This window comes from Macaca thibetana, chromosome 12 (assembly GCF_024542745.1).
Source record: "Macaca thibetana thibetana isolate TM-01 chromosome 12, ASM2454274v1, whole genome shotgun sequence".
NCBI classification, from domain to species: domain Eukaryota; kingdom Metazoa; phylum Chordata; class Mammalia; order Primates; family Cercopithecidae; genus Macaca; species Macaca thibetana.
In genome coordinates, this window is record NC_065589.1 from 32,743,182 (window position 1) to 32,756,935 (window position 13,754).

Sequence of the window (13,754 nt, forward strand, 5' to 3'; positions counted from 1 at the left end):
ACCGACATCCAGAGCCCTTTTTGCACCTTTAGAAATTTTCTAAATTTCTAAACTCTCCCCATGTTTCTAAAAACTTCATATGTATTCCCAAGCAAGAGTATTCTGAACATCGAGACAAAAACGTGTATGTTAAGTGTTTTGATTCTGATGAAGAGTACCCAAGTATCTTTCTTAAGTGCATCTTAAGAACTACTATTTTGGAAAATATAAAGCAATGTGGTCGACTGAATTGAAAGGAAAATATTTTATAAACATGATGTGTGGCTAACGCTTTACCTTCCAAAAGTTTTGTCATAATAACTTCATGGTGATATGGACATATCACTCACATTCTTAGCTAAAACATGGATCTTAAAAATCTTTTCCTTTTTTCTTTTAACCATAAAAATAAATATTTGTGTTACTAAAAGAAAATAAAACCATGAAGAAGTGCACAAAGTTAAAAAAATTAAGTCCTTTTCCTTCCCAGTTCCCTTCCTGACCCCACACTAAACTGCTCCCCAGAGGTAACCAGTAAATGCGTTCAGTGTATCTTTCCAAAAATAAAAAACAGCTCCTTCCTTCATCACACACTACGTCTATTACTAAACCCTGCTAGATTTATTTTTCCGTATCTCTTTCCTCTCAGATTCTGGCAGCCCTTCACAATCTACATTTATTTTTATTTTTCAGGAAGCAGATTTCCCAAACCATGTCAGGACAAACCAGAATATTGTGAAGATGTCAAAGATGATGACAGGAGCTCTCTCTGCCACTACAGCTTTTACCGTGGAGTCTGCCACGGGACAGTCAAGTGACCTGAGCCTTCTGGACTGTTCTTAACGCCCATCAATCTCAGCACCTAAACAATGTGTATACTAAACACATTTTGATTCTAATTAGGAAAACACAAAAATCTTTCTTAAGGGCATTGAGTGACTAAATGCACAAAGAAATCCAATTCTCTAAAATCCTCAAGAGTCATATATGCCTTTACCATCCTTAGGATGTTTCCAGGAAAGAACCATGCCATGTAACACAGAGAGAGAGATTGCAAGATTCTTTCTTACCCATATTCCTCCTCAAAATCTCACTTTTCACAGCAAATGCTCATCTCAATTCCTTTCCCTCAACTAAACAAACAAACAAACAAAAAACAACACTCCTCTTTCTCTACCCTAATTCTGATGAAGTTTTCACCGTTACTAAGCCTGTTGGCTCTCTGCCACTCTACTTTCCACCTAAACTTCCATCAGCCCAACACACAGCAGTGTATAAAAGGGGCTCAAGAACAGAGACTCATTCTAGCTTTGTCACTTATTAAGATATATGCCTTCAGGCAAGTTATTCAACCTTTCTGGGCCCCAGGCTCTTCACTCCTAAAATGCGAATAACACTAACTTCTTAGAGTTATTGAGAGGATGAGAGGATTCTATGTGGTAATAGTGTAAAGCACAGAAAACTGCTTGGTGCACAGTAAGTGCTCGAAATAAATGTAAAAATAAACTTAAAATACAGGTTCAGTAGCCTGGCCACGTAACAAAGTAAAAACAACTCTTCACTGAAAAGGCAGACAGTGGAGAGGATGGCAACTCATCAAGTGTCTTCTCATATCCTTCCTGTACATGGTAAACTTCTTTTCTCCGTCATCCTCTGTGCAATCCTAAACTTCATGTAGGGCTCTATGATAGAGCCTAGATTTGAATTCTACTTTGAATACCTTGGCCAACTGAGCATCCATATGGTTTGGTCCTGGGTACATGCATTCCTTGTGTCTTTTTCTTCTTTTTAATTTTCATTGCCAATCCCCTCATTTTCAAACACATCCCATTATAATGCAGTTCAAACATCCCCCATACTCCAAACTCCAAGGACTCATTTTCATCAGTGTGTTTGTGTTCATCTTATACTTCCCACCAATATCTGCTTTGGTGAATTGAAAAATGTCAGGCAATACTTTCTCATTTTTGAAATTCCCCACTGCCAGTGCCCCTTATTCTCAGCGCTATGGCAAGAGTAGTCTTTTCCTGCTGGCCCAGTTCATTCAGGGCTAAACAGTGGCTTTCCATTGCTCCATGGGTCAGGACCAGGTTAAAGGCAGCACGGGATAATGGGAAAGTAGGAGTCAAAGAGGGAAAGGGATTGGGAAGCCTATGGGAGCAGGACTGGATTGGCCTCACTAGAGTAATGATCAAGGTGGAGATTAAAGACATTTTAAGGGAGGAAAAATAGCTAGTAGGGGGCATAACATATTGCAAGGTCACCAAATCTTGCTGCACAGGATGTAGACTACCCAACTCCAGAACCCCATTTATATAGGTGACAGACCAATGAGCCCCACGTGTTGTGCAATGTTGTGTCTTTGTATACTAGACTGAGTTTAGATCTCATAGCAGCTACTGAATCTCACTAGTGAACTTGTACTTAATCAGCATGGAAGAATCTTTACTGCAGATGCCTTCCTTACAAACCCAGACACTCTTACATAAAACAGCCAAGTAATTTAGGCATGGCAGATGTGAAACCATGTTGTTTTTTGGCATATGTTTACTGAAGGAAACCAGACTCTTTTGCAACGGTAATGTTTCTTGTTCAAGTGGCTTCTTTAAATACATTCTGGATTGAGGTTTCTTTAAATATATTCTGGTTTAAGGTCCCTCCAAATTCTTTCTAAGTTGGAACTTAACTAATTACATCTAATTATTTATCTATCTAGCTATCTACACATATGTTTTCACATATATATACATACACATGCACAAACAGAGAGATAAAGAAAGTACCAACCCAAGTATGCTGCTTGGCTGGTGGACTCAGCCAGCCCTTCCCTGCGCAAGTCTTTCCCTGCATCCCCAGGGGTGGAGCAGTGGGCTGGGGAGCTCTCTAACATGAAGTTCTTGCTCCTAGATGTGCTGATGATCCGCGGTGGCAGGAGCACATTGATGACCGTCTGCAGCAGCAGCTGCACCTCAGGCTGCTCCAGCCAGGGACTATCTAAGGGGCACAATTTGGAAGAGGGAAGTGGAAAGAAAAACATCACAAGGTAGACTGTCCACATTAGATACAGAAAAACTCAGCTCTTTCCAAGTCCAAACTACAACACCCTAGAAATTCAGGTGTTTCCCATCAAGTACAGCTTTACCAATGGACAGAGACAGTGTTCCTGGCACCTGAGTATTTTCTCCATAGTGGGTACCCAAAACCTTGTGGTCTTAGCCAAATGTCTCGCTTACCATTTCAATCTCCTTTCTTTTTGCAAATACTCATGATGCACTGTACTTACATTTGAGATAAACTTTTTTTAAAAGAATCCCTCTACCCCTAAGAAGAAAGAGTAATGAAAATACATTGTAATTTAATGATAGTGGCAGGATATCTGCTAAACCCAGTGTCTGTAGGTTGTACAAGTTTGTTCACCTGTCAATTCTTATATTGTACTTCAATGAATACCATTTTCTCAACTGAATTGAACCACTGTTCCCTGATTTTTGCTGTACTGAAATGTCTTTAAATAGGATGTATCTTCTAAGAAGTAGAGCAGAGAAACTCTGGTCCCAGGTAGCTAAACTGAAAAGAAAGAAAAACTCTTATTCCCTAAGATGACCCTATTTAAATCATTCAGATTGACTTCAGTGATAGCCTTCATGGGAACAGGAAAAAGAAATAGCAGCCTGACATTTAAGAAAACACAACGACAATGATAAATTTCCTTTAGTTAAATTAATCAGACCTTTGCTTCCAGATCCTACTGTGAGCACAAATGGGATGAGCAGATTTAAAAGCATCCCCTCCCTTCGCTCTTGATTGGTGAATGGGGAGATCACATGGCTTAAAGGAAAATCTTCTTTTAAAGCCTGTGCAGCAATAATAGAAAAAAAGATTAATTGACCACCACACCCATTTAGTATGTTTGTTTTTACACAGTATGATGGAGACGGTGACTCCCTGCTGGCTGCTCCTGTAAACTATGAGTTCAATTGTCATCTGTAGAGCATACAAGCTTCACCCAAAACTGATACTTTACCATTGTCTTGATATAATTGAGAGCTATATACCTAAAAAGATAGTAACATCTTGAATATTAAATGAAAAATAAAAATACTTATGGTCAGGTACAAAAACAACTTCATGTCCCCATTAATTTTCTCTATTTTTCCACCAATAAATATTTTAACAACAAAGGAGAAGGAAGAAAATCAGAACTTCTCACTTGCTCCATTTGGGAGTTATTCCTCTGGCACCTGCCATGAAAGGCCTTCTTCAAGCCAGGAAACAATATGCAATATAGAAAGAAATATGTGATCTTTGTACATAAGTTATTAATGTGTATCACTTTAGGGATGTCACTCTTCTGCACAGTAGCCATAGCTCTTACTTGATCTCTTTTCTATCATCTACCCATTCTCTGGATGATGAGCCATCAAGTTTGGTTGTCAAACAATGGATGGGTCAGTTATCCACTTACATCAGTTGTGTACTTTCCATTGATTAAAGAGCTTTCCAGTGATTTTTCATTGTGTAAAACTGGTTGACACACAGAAATACTCAGGAGACTTGGGATTCTGCAGTTTTGTTTTGTTTTTTTTTTTTGTTTGTTTGTTTGTTTTTGGCCTTGGGAATGATTACTTTAATTTTAAGAAATAAATTAAGGGGGAGAATTTCCTTTAAAAAAGCACACATAATATTCAACCCACAATCATTAAAGAAAATTAAGATATTCAAAGTCTAGTGATAACATCTGAAAGAATTTTATATTGCAATTCTTTCTGAAAATAATTTAAAACCAGACTGTGAATATTACTGCCTCTTTTAATTAACAATTGTGAGCTGATTATCTGTGAACCATTATTTTGCACACATTTTAAATGACTGAAGTGGTTCCTGAAGTTGTGGCAGGACTAAATGACTCTGCTATATTTGAGATCTCAAGAAGAATTACAGAAGCACAACTTAGGGCCAAGCTCAGGGCTGAAGCTCCAAATCTATAAAAGTTTGGAGATGTTTACACTTTTGTTTCACAGATTTTGCCCAGCCTTTGCAGAAAAAACGAGAACACCATGATCTGGTGCCTCAACCAGCAACTTAATGAGCGTGACAAACAGGTAAGGCAGTCACACCTGTATCTGCAACGCTACAAGCCGGACAACAGCTGTGCTGAAGGGTAGAGGTGGTGAGAGATAAGGGCTGAGATGAAGAAGGGGTAATCCGTCAGCAACACTGGAAGGTCCTACCACTCCCATGACCTGAAATACAAACAGAGCACATGACCAGCCTTGACTATTGCAACTTCATGCAACCGTAGTAAGGGAGTCTCAATGATGATGATAATAAAAATAATAAATTGAAGGTTGGGCATGTTACTTTCAATCATTTCTTTCTTGATGCCTTCTGAAGGCATGTAATGTCTGGAGTCAGATCGAACATTACACTGAATTCAGCCAAGGTTTTGTAGAATGTTGTTTATAGTTAACTATGTAAATAATGAGAGATGAATCAAAAAGCTATTCTAATCAGGAAATTGGACACTTACTTGTGAATTCAAAGGAATGCAGTCAACATTCCTTGATGGAGCAAATACTGACAACAATGATGATGGCAACAGCTCTATTTGCACTAGGCATTCCAACTACAGATTTATTGCTCAGCTAGTGAAGCAGCAGGTCCTATTTAATGAGATGCTCTAACATGGTTTCTATACATTTTACAAAACCTTGTCAGGACCAGACTCTAGATATTACATAAACAATTAAAAATATTTTTTTCTTCACATAAATCCTAGACTGGCCAACTCATAGTGTCATTTTGCACCATAAAAGAAAAAAATCGTCTTTGCATTTTAAGTTCCCCCACCCAGACTACCTCAACTTCTAGCCAATTGTGCAGGCTCCGCCACCCCACTCTCCAACTGGCAGCCCTCAACTCTCAGCGCAACTTGAAGAGGTGAATTGTCAAAGTAGCGCATGGGAAGCAGCACACCAAAATCCCTTCTGTGTAGGGATGGGTTCCTGGATCTCCCCACACACCACCTTGAAATGTACCTCACTATTTTCAGTGTCACCTGAGCCGTCTGTTTTCATGGGCAGATAGGGGCACAAAGTGGTTGACCTGTAAATCTTCAATTCAGAGAAGTCAATAGCAGAGTTACATTGTGCAAAGTTTCGTAAGATTGCCACTTGGCTACTCACCAGATTGACACAGACATTGATCAGTGACCTAAGGTGAGGCAGGAAGGATATGATTGGCTGCCTCTGAAGTGTCAAACAAACCCCTTCAATCAAATTGCTGGCAGGCTCCCACTCAACCTGTCGCCTGGAATACAATATAGGCGCCATTAGCGGCTTGGGTCCCTTCTGGAGAGTCTGAAACAAGTGAATGAGACAGTGATTCTGACGCCATCTAAGACAGGATGTGTCTCTGGGATGAAGTTTACCCATATTGTTCCAAAAGCACAGAGCACACTGGGAGGGGAAGAAGATACTGAAAACGTAGCAGAGGCAGGCCTGCCCCATTCGACTAAATCTATTGAAGAAAAAACAAAGATGATGAACGGGTTGCATTTTAATTTCCCTGGTTTTAGCTTTGACAGAGGGTCCTACGACTACCATCGTAGAAAACTGATCACAGGGGTAATTACTCCCAATAGAACTAATCTGACCCCAGCTACATTTCTGAAACCTGTTTATCAGACTACACATGCCCATCAGTTTTTACACCAGACTACCACTGATTTGATTTATATAGCTTAACTCCTGCCAAGAAGATCACATTAGAAGAAAATAGTTTACTTAAACAATGTTCTTTCTTGGCCTCCCAAGAAATGATATGTATTTTTTGGCTACTTTGTATGGTAGTATAAATGGTGTTACTGTATACATAACCCAATTAAATGAATATGGAATTTTCTGTAATAAAAGTCAATCCATTTCATAATTGTCCTAGTACTGAAAGATTCATCCCTATGGCCCCAAAATAAACAACTTGGGCTTTACTGATATTAACAGTATTTCCTTATATTTTCCTGGCAATACTTTCTAAGCTTATATTTCCTAGCAAAATGGGATCTGCAACGACAAATGGAAACATATTCATAAATGAGGCTATGTGACATCTCCGTCACTGAAGGTAACGTGCAGGTCAGGTTCAGCCAACATTTCTTGTGTTGAACTGAGATCACCTAACAAATTTAAATCCAAGCCAACTCCATATTCATAGCATATCTCCCAAGAAAATTGCCTACCACTGACCAAGCCTGTATACTAATCCAGAAATCTACTTTCGGGAAGCATGATGTTCTTTATAGTGGGCTTAATTATATGAGAAATGGGTCATTTTTAGAGATGTTTAACATCTTTAGATACCAAGTATTTAAGAAAGGAATTTATTTCGACACACCCTTGTGAGACAGTTATAAATCTTTGATAAGCCATTTGCTGATAGACACAAATGTTCTATTGGGATCACTAAAGAAATAGTGTTTTAAAACAGGCATTTCCATGCCATTGAAATAAATAACCTTGAAATAATGTATAGGCAGTCATCACCATGGTATAAAAGAATATAAAAACAAATAATCAATTATTAGAATAAAAATTTTCAATTTGTTTTAATGACTCCTGAAGGCTGGATTAGTGTGAAGGAGATGATGGACTAATATCTGAAAAATTCTGATGAATTGAACATTAAGTGCTATAAATTCTTGGGAAGGAGTTGCACTGATTTTTGGGTTTAGTTTAAAAGGACAGAAAATGTTCTCACTAACCCAAACTTGAAATTTCTGAGTAAGTGGGTTTACCAATATTAACCTGTTGAACTATCTGCTCACTATCACTATAGTTTCCAAACTGGGTTCACATCTCTGAGTGGTTCAAAAACATCTGCTAATATGTAGGCTACCAATGAATATTTCCCAGGTCACTGAACAAAGATCAAGCATTAATAGTGTTCATTAGCACCACACTGAATTAGGTTAAAAAGTGAAAATTAGGTGTTTGTTTTCAATCCTGCGAATTTTTAAGCTGCTGCTTGGCGATTATTGTAAAGCTTGGAATTTCTCTAAACTGGTACCTAAATATGTTAACTAGCTACGTTAAATATAGTATATTGAACATAAAATTCATTTTCTTTTCTCATTAGTTGTTCCATTTATAACGCCTACCCTCCCTTATTTTAAAAGGGATTAAAGGGTACTAATTGAAATTTTTATTTGTGTCAGATGAGGAGCGTGACAGCTAAGAAATGGATAGATTTTTCAAGATAAGCACATATACTTTTAAAGAAAATGTTAGTTTTCTCAAAATGTAGGCTTTGCCACTTAGGCATTCATAAACCCTATTAACCATGCACATATACCAGAGAAAACTTTCAAGTCATTCATTCAACTCCAGAATGATCTACCATCTTAAAAAATGAGAAATCTTAACTTTGACATTTGTGATAGCAACAGCTAACTAGGAGGCATTCTCACCTCAAAGTAGGCATCTTATGAATTTTGTTGAACATTCTATCCAATCTTTTTAAAATGAGGATGAGGGCCGGCCTCACTGCCTCAGCTGTCCAGTCGGTAATGGGTAGCATCTCCATGATGTAGCGCCGAAGCCCACGACTCTCCATTGTCTGAGTGTCATATGGTGCCAGCTTCAGAAGGGAGTGTGCAATTTCTGCCAACCTAAAATATATACATGTGTATATATGAATATATAAAATAAGCGTAGAATTACACAATGGGAATTTTTCTACACAGCATCATATTAATCACCCCTTCCAGACCACCTACTGCCTGAACTAAGAACATTCTTCCCAACATCCTCTATCCCTCTGCTCTCCCATATACCAGAACAGTGATACCTACACATCCATATTAATAGAGAATCATAGAATGTTTCAGAGACGACATGTAAAGAGCATCTGATAAGGAAACTACAATCCAGAGATTAAGGATAGGCCAAATACATTTAGAGAATGTCACTTCTGAGGATGTACATGTATATTATATATATGACATATATGCATATAAAAGAGAACCTAACTTTAATGAACAATAAAATCACTAATATCCAATGTCCTCGGAAATTTCATGGCTTCAGAACTCCCTCAGTACCCATAGTCAAGGTCAAAGCCAATAAAAAATGCTCTTGGTTTTTGTTGCAACCCAAGGAGTTCTTCAGGCTCCATTTCCATTCCTCTCCTTTAAAGCCTCCTCCTCTCTTTTTGTCTTATACATGGATCCTTTCTCTCTGTTGAGATTCTTTATCTAATAGACCCAGTTGTACTGTCTGGATGACATTGGTTTTGGTTGTCTCTACTTCTTAGATTTCCCAACTTGGTTCCATACAGAAACTGCCAGGGGGAAAGTTGTGCTTCCCTCAGGGTTGGCCCAGGCTTGCAGTTACCAGACCCAAGTGTTGATGTTCTAAGTGTTAGATTTTCTGAAGGAGAATTGGCCAAATAGATTAATTGGGCAAATAAGGTTTCTAGTAAATGTAATAGTTAACGAAATAATCTTCAGAACTAGATATGGATTACCAATTTCCAAATAATAAATAATACAAATATAAAGATGTACATAGCCTTAAAGCCAACTTAATTTAATTTTGTATGAAAGAGAAAGTATTTAAACACTTTACAGTGGCTCCTGATAAAATATACTGAGTAGATCCAGAATGCATACAAGATAATATTAAGAGGTAATGTATACTCATTCATAAAAATATCTTACAACATGCTGTATGATTTGAGCTTGATTTTTTTTTCCTCAAAAAAAGCTTATATTCTAAAAAATACACCTAAGACACAGTGGCTGAAATGTTCGTATTCTTTGTCAAGATACTGAAAATTCATCTGAAAACAAATTTCTTTAGGAAGGGTAATACATTAAGTTACTACCACCCATTATTTGAATCTTTGGCTTCAATCAGTACATGTTGAGTTAGTCAGGCAAAGGATTCTATGGAACTGGAATGTAGGATAGAGGATTCCTGATGGAGGAGGGGAGCAGACAGGCATAATGCTACCTAGGAATGCATGTGTGGATGGCATCAGCAGGAGCAGCCATACCATACATGGAAAGTTTTCAGGATTGTTACTAAAGAGAGGAGGAGTTTTGAGATAAACGGAAAAATAAGGTTTGTTTGTTTGTTTGTTTGTTTGTTTTGATAAGTTTGTACTGGAAAAGCTTTGAAAATAATCTTCCCTGAGTCATGGAATTTTAGGGTTGAAAAAGCTCATAATAGTCATAATATCCTGTAGGCAGTCAGGTTCACACTGGCACCTCTTATTTATTTTTATTTATTTTTTTTTAAAACACAACTTAAAAGGAAAATGAAAAAAATATAATTTCCCAGGACTTCCAATAATCTCATAAATAAGAACTTCTGGCTGGGCGTGGTGGCTCATGCCTGTAATCCTAGCACTTTGGGAGGCCGAGGCCAGTGGATCATGAAGTCAGGAGTTCAAGACCAGCCTGGCCAAGATGGTGAAACCCCATCTCTACTAAAAATACAAAAAGTAGCTGGGCGTGGTGATGGGCGCCCATAATCCCAACTACTCGAGAGACTGAGGAGATTGTGCCACTGTGCTCTAGCCTGGGTGACAGAGCAAGACTCCATCTAAAAAAAAAAAAAAAAGGAACTTCTAAGGTCTGGGCCCAGCAATCTGTATATTTTTAACTTTTATTGTGGAAAATCTCAAACATATAAAAAGGTAGAGAGATGAGTATATAGTATATAGTAAGCCCCCAATATACCCATCACTCAACCTCAGCCTCCCAGGTAGCTGGGACTACAGATGCACAGCCCCATGCCTGGCTAATTTTTATAGTTTTTGTAGAGATGGGGTTTTGCTACATTAACTGGGCTGGTTTTGAGCTCCTGGATTCAAGCAATCTGCCTGCCTCAGCCTCCCAAAAGTGCTGGGATTACAGGTGTGAGACACTGTACTCGGCCTACAGTGACTCTTGTTTTACTTATACCCTCAAACACTCCCCCTTTCCCCACCCTAGACTATTTTAAAGTAAATCCCAAGCATCATACCATTTACCCAGACATATTTCAGTATGTGTCTCCAAATCATGGACTCAGAAAAATTAAACACAACACAATATGACATTTAACAAATTAAAAATAATTCTTCTTTTTGAAAAATTCCAAATATCCAGTCAGTTTTCAATATTCAGACACTATCTCATACTTACTTTTTTTTTTTTAGAAATTAGGAAAAAATAAGGCCCATAAATTTCAATTTGTTGATGTCTTTAAGTCTCTTTTAATATGCAGATTTCCCCCTCTTCTGTACTTTTTTGCTATCTTGACTTTTTTTTTTTTTTTGAGATGGAGTCTCACTCTGTTGCTAGGCTGGAGTGCAGTGGTGCGATCTCGGCTCACTGCAACCTCTGCCTCCCAGGTACAAGTGATTCTCCTGCCTCAGCCTCCTGAGTAGCTGGGACTACAGGTGCGTGCCACCACGACCAGCTAATTTTTGTATTTTTAGTAGAGACGAAGGTTTCACTATATTGGCCAGGATGGTCTCGATCTCTTGACCTTGTGATCTGCCCACCTCGGCTTCCCAAAGTGCTGGGATTGCAGGCATGAACCACCGCGCCCGGCCTTATCTTTTTATTTATTAAAGAAATTCTCTGTAGCAACACTCTGAATTTTGCTGATTGAATCTCCACGGTGTAATTTAATCTATCCTACTGCCTTTGTATTTAATTCAATTGGAAGTTAAATCCAGGGCCTACATCTGCAGACTCAGTTTTGATTTTTTGGCAAGAGTACTTAGCAGGTGGTGTGTGTGGTGTGTACTTCCGCCAGGAGGTACAGGATTCCTAGTTGTCACTTGTTTTATGATATTAGCTCGTTTTATGATACTTGTTTTATGATATCTATGATATTCTTAGTCACTGCACAGATCCACTGATGCATTAGGAATAGTGCAGTGGCAATATCATATAATTCTTTATCTCACATATTAACTATAGCATTGTAATAAAGAGAAATTGTGATTACTCCAAGAGAACAGAAGAGCGAATAACTGTTTGAAAGGATCTAGAGGGTAAGAGCTCCTCAGTTGATTTTGATAGACATCCTGGTTTACAAATCACAGCCAAGGCCATTACCTCTCTAATTATTTAGATTGTTCTACAATTGCTTTGTGTGACTAGCTCCATGGATAGAAAATTCACTACTGTACAAGGCAACTTATTTCATCTTTGGAGGTCCACACTGTGAGAGATTACTTTCATGTTAGGCCTCCAAATTCCCTTGAATTTCTTCCTACTAGGCTTAATTCTGAAAGCATAAATCCAATCCATCTTCTCTATCATGACCCTTCATTATCAAGAAATAGTTATTGTCTCCTAATTCCCACTGTCTTCTCTCCAAACTGAACATATTCACATTGTCCTGGAATTGTGTGTGAATGTGAGTGCTTTAAAGAAATCATTTTAAACGCTTATACATTTCTTTTGTTTATCTCTTTCTCATGAATTTGATATACAGAAAATAATTCTTTACTTCTCAGGTTATTTGTGTGACAAATAAGAGTATATCTATATGCACTTATTTCTTTTCTCTTATTATTTTAAAGATAACATTGAGAAGTGCTTGTGAAATAATCAATCTGTCTATTTTAAGTTTCCAAAGAATACTTAGAGCTGAATTTAAGAGCCATTTTATGGATTACTACCTGAATTTCACTAATTCCTGGTCACGTGACAAAATAAATTCGTTTTGCACATAAAACAAAATTTCCCTTTCCCACAGTCTTTGCTGTACTATCACATGCATAACCAAAAAACTTTCCTATGGTTCTTTCCCAGTTGGAACACAAGAGATTTTCCCATTAAGAGGGTGAAGGAGAGAGGAAAAGAGAAAGAAAGAAAATGAGAGAGATAGAGACCGCACATGAGAGAGAGAGAGAATTTGCAGATTCTGTTATCCAGCTTATTTGGCAGCACTGGGTTGGACAAATGAAGCAATACATTTCTGTAGGGCAGAGACTCTATCTAATCAAGAATATTTTCGTCAAGAGCCTTGTAATCAACCATACGTTCTGCAAATTCAGGAGTACAGACTGCCTTAGCAATGCTTCTTAACTTGTTGGTTTGATTCGAATTATTTCGGCAAACATTTGTATTTTTTATATCATCCCATTTCTCTTTCTCTTTTTAAAAATCAACTTTTCATTCTTGGGTGACATTATCTATTCTTATAATTTAAGAACGATTTAATACTACCCTCAATTCGCAAATTTATATATTAAGCTCTGACTTCTACATATATTCAAGGGCACCCTTAATTTATAAGAGGAGCCTTAATTACATCCTTTGCTTAGTGTAAGTTCAAAGCATCTGGATCCGCCCCTACTCAGCAACATAGAATATCTCTATTTGGTCAGAGACTATGGCAGGCCTGTCTTTTTCAAAAGGTTGTTGTGAGAAATGGCATTAATAAAGGGCATTTAATCTAAATATTCCCTGGGCAATAAAAATGTTGCCCTCCTATCGACCCAGGCCATGAAATAGCTGAGCTCTTGAATGACATTATCCTGGCTTCAGATCAATTGCTTTTGCTGAACTGCATTATGACATTGTGGCAACTTTATATACTAACAGGCATCCAGCCATGTACAACCAGCACTTTATCTACTATAGGGATGTTGCTGAGGACTCTGTTCTCACCACTCTTTCCTTTAACAAACACCAACCAAGTGACTGTTGAAGCTCAGAAAGCAATACCCCAAAATGAAGACCTCAGAAGCCAAAGTGTTTCACTGATCTT

At 37.9% G+C, this 13,754-nt stretch overlaps 1 protein-coding gene across 16 annotated transcripts in view; it reads right to left on the minus strand.

Moving 5' to 3' along the window:
* Window positions 1-13,754, minus strand: part of UNC80 (unc-80 homolog, NALCN channel complex subunit) — a 230,144-nt gene that overhangs the window by 22,810 nt on the left and 193,580 nt on the right. For 15 of the 16 annotated variants that reach the window (XR_007718221.1, XM_050751390.1, XM_050751388.1 and 12 more), the window contains 5 exons: window positions 8,444-8,644; window positions 6,165-6,288; window positions 5,097-5,222; window positions 3,710-3,833; window positions 2,767-2,973 (listed from right to left, as the gene is read on the minus strand). Coding sequence is in view for 15 of the 16 variants with exons in the window: in XM_050751390.1 (XP_050607347.1) it covers window positions 2,767-2,973; window positions 3,710-3,833; window positions 5,097-5,222; window positions 6,165-6,288; window positions 8,444-8,644 (782 nt within the window). In the remaining variant the exon portion in view is untranslated. The remainder of the gene's footprint in view (window positions 1-2,766; window positions 2,974-3,709; window positions 3,834-5,096; window positions 5,223-6,164; window positions 6,289-8,443; window positions 8,645-13,754) is intronic. The other variant, XM_050751397.1, reaches the window with a different exon arrangement.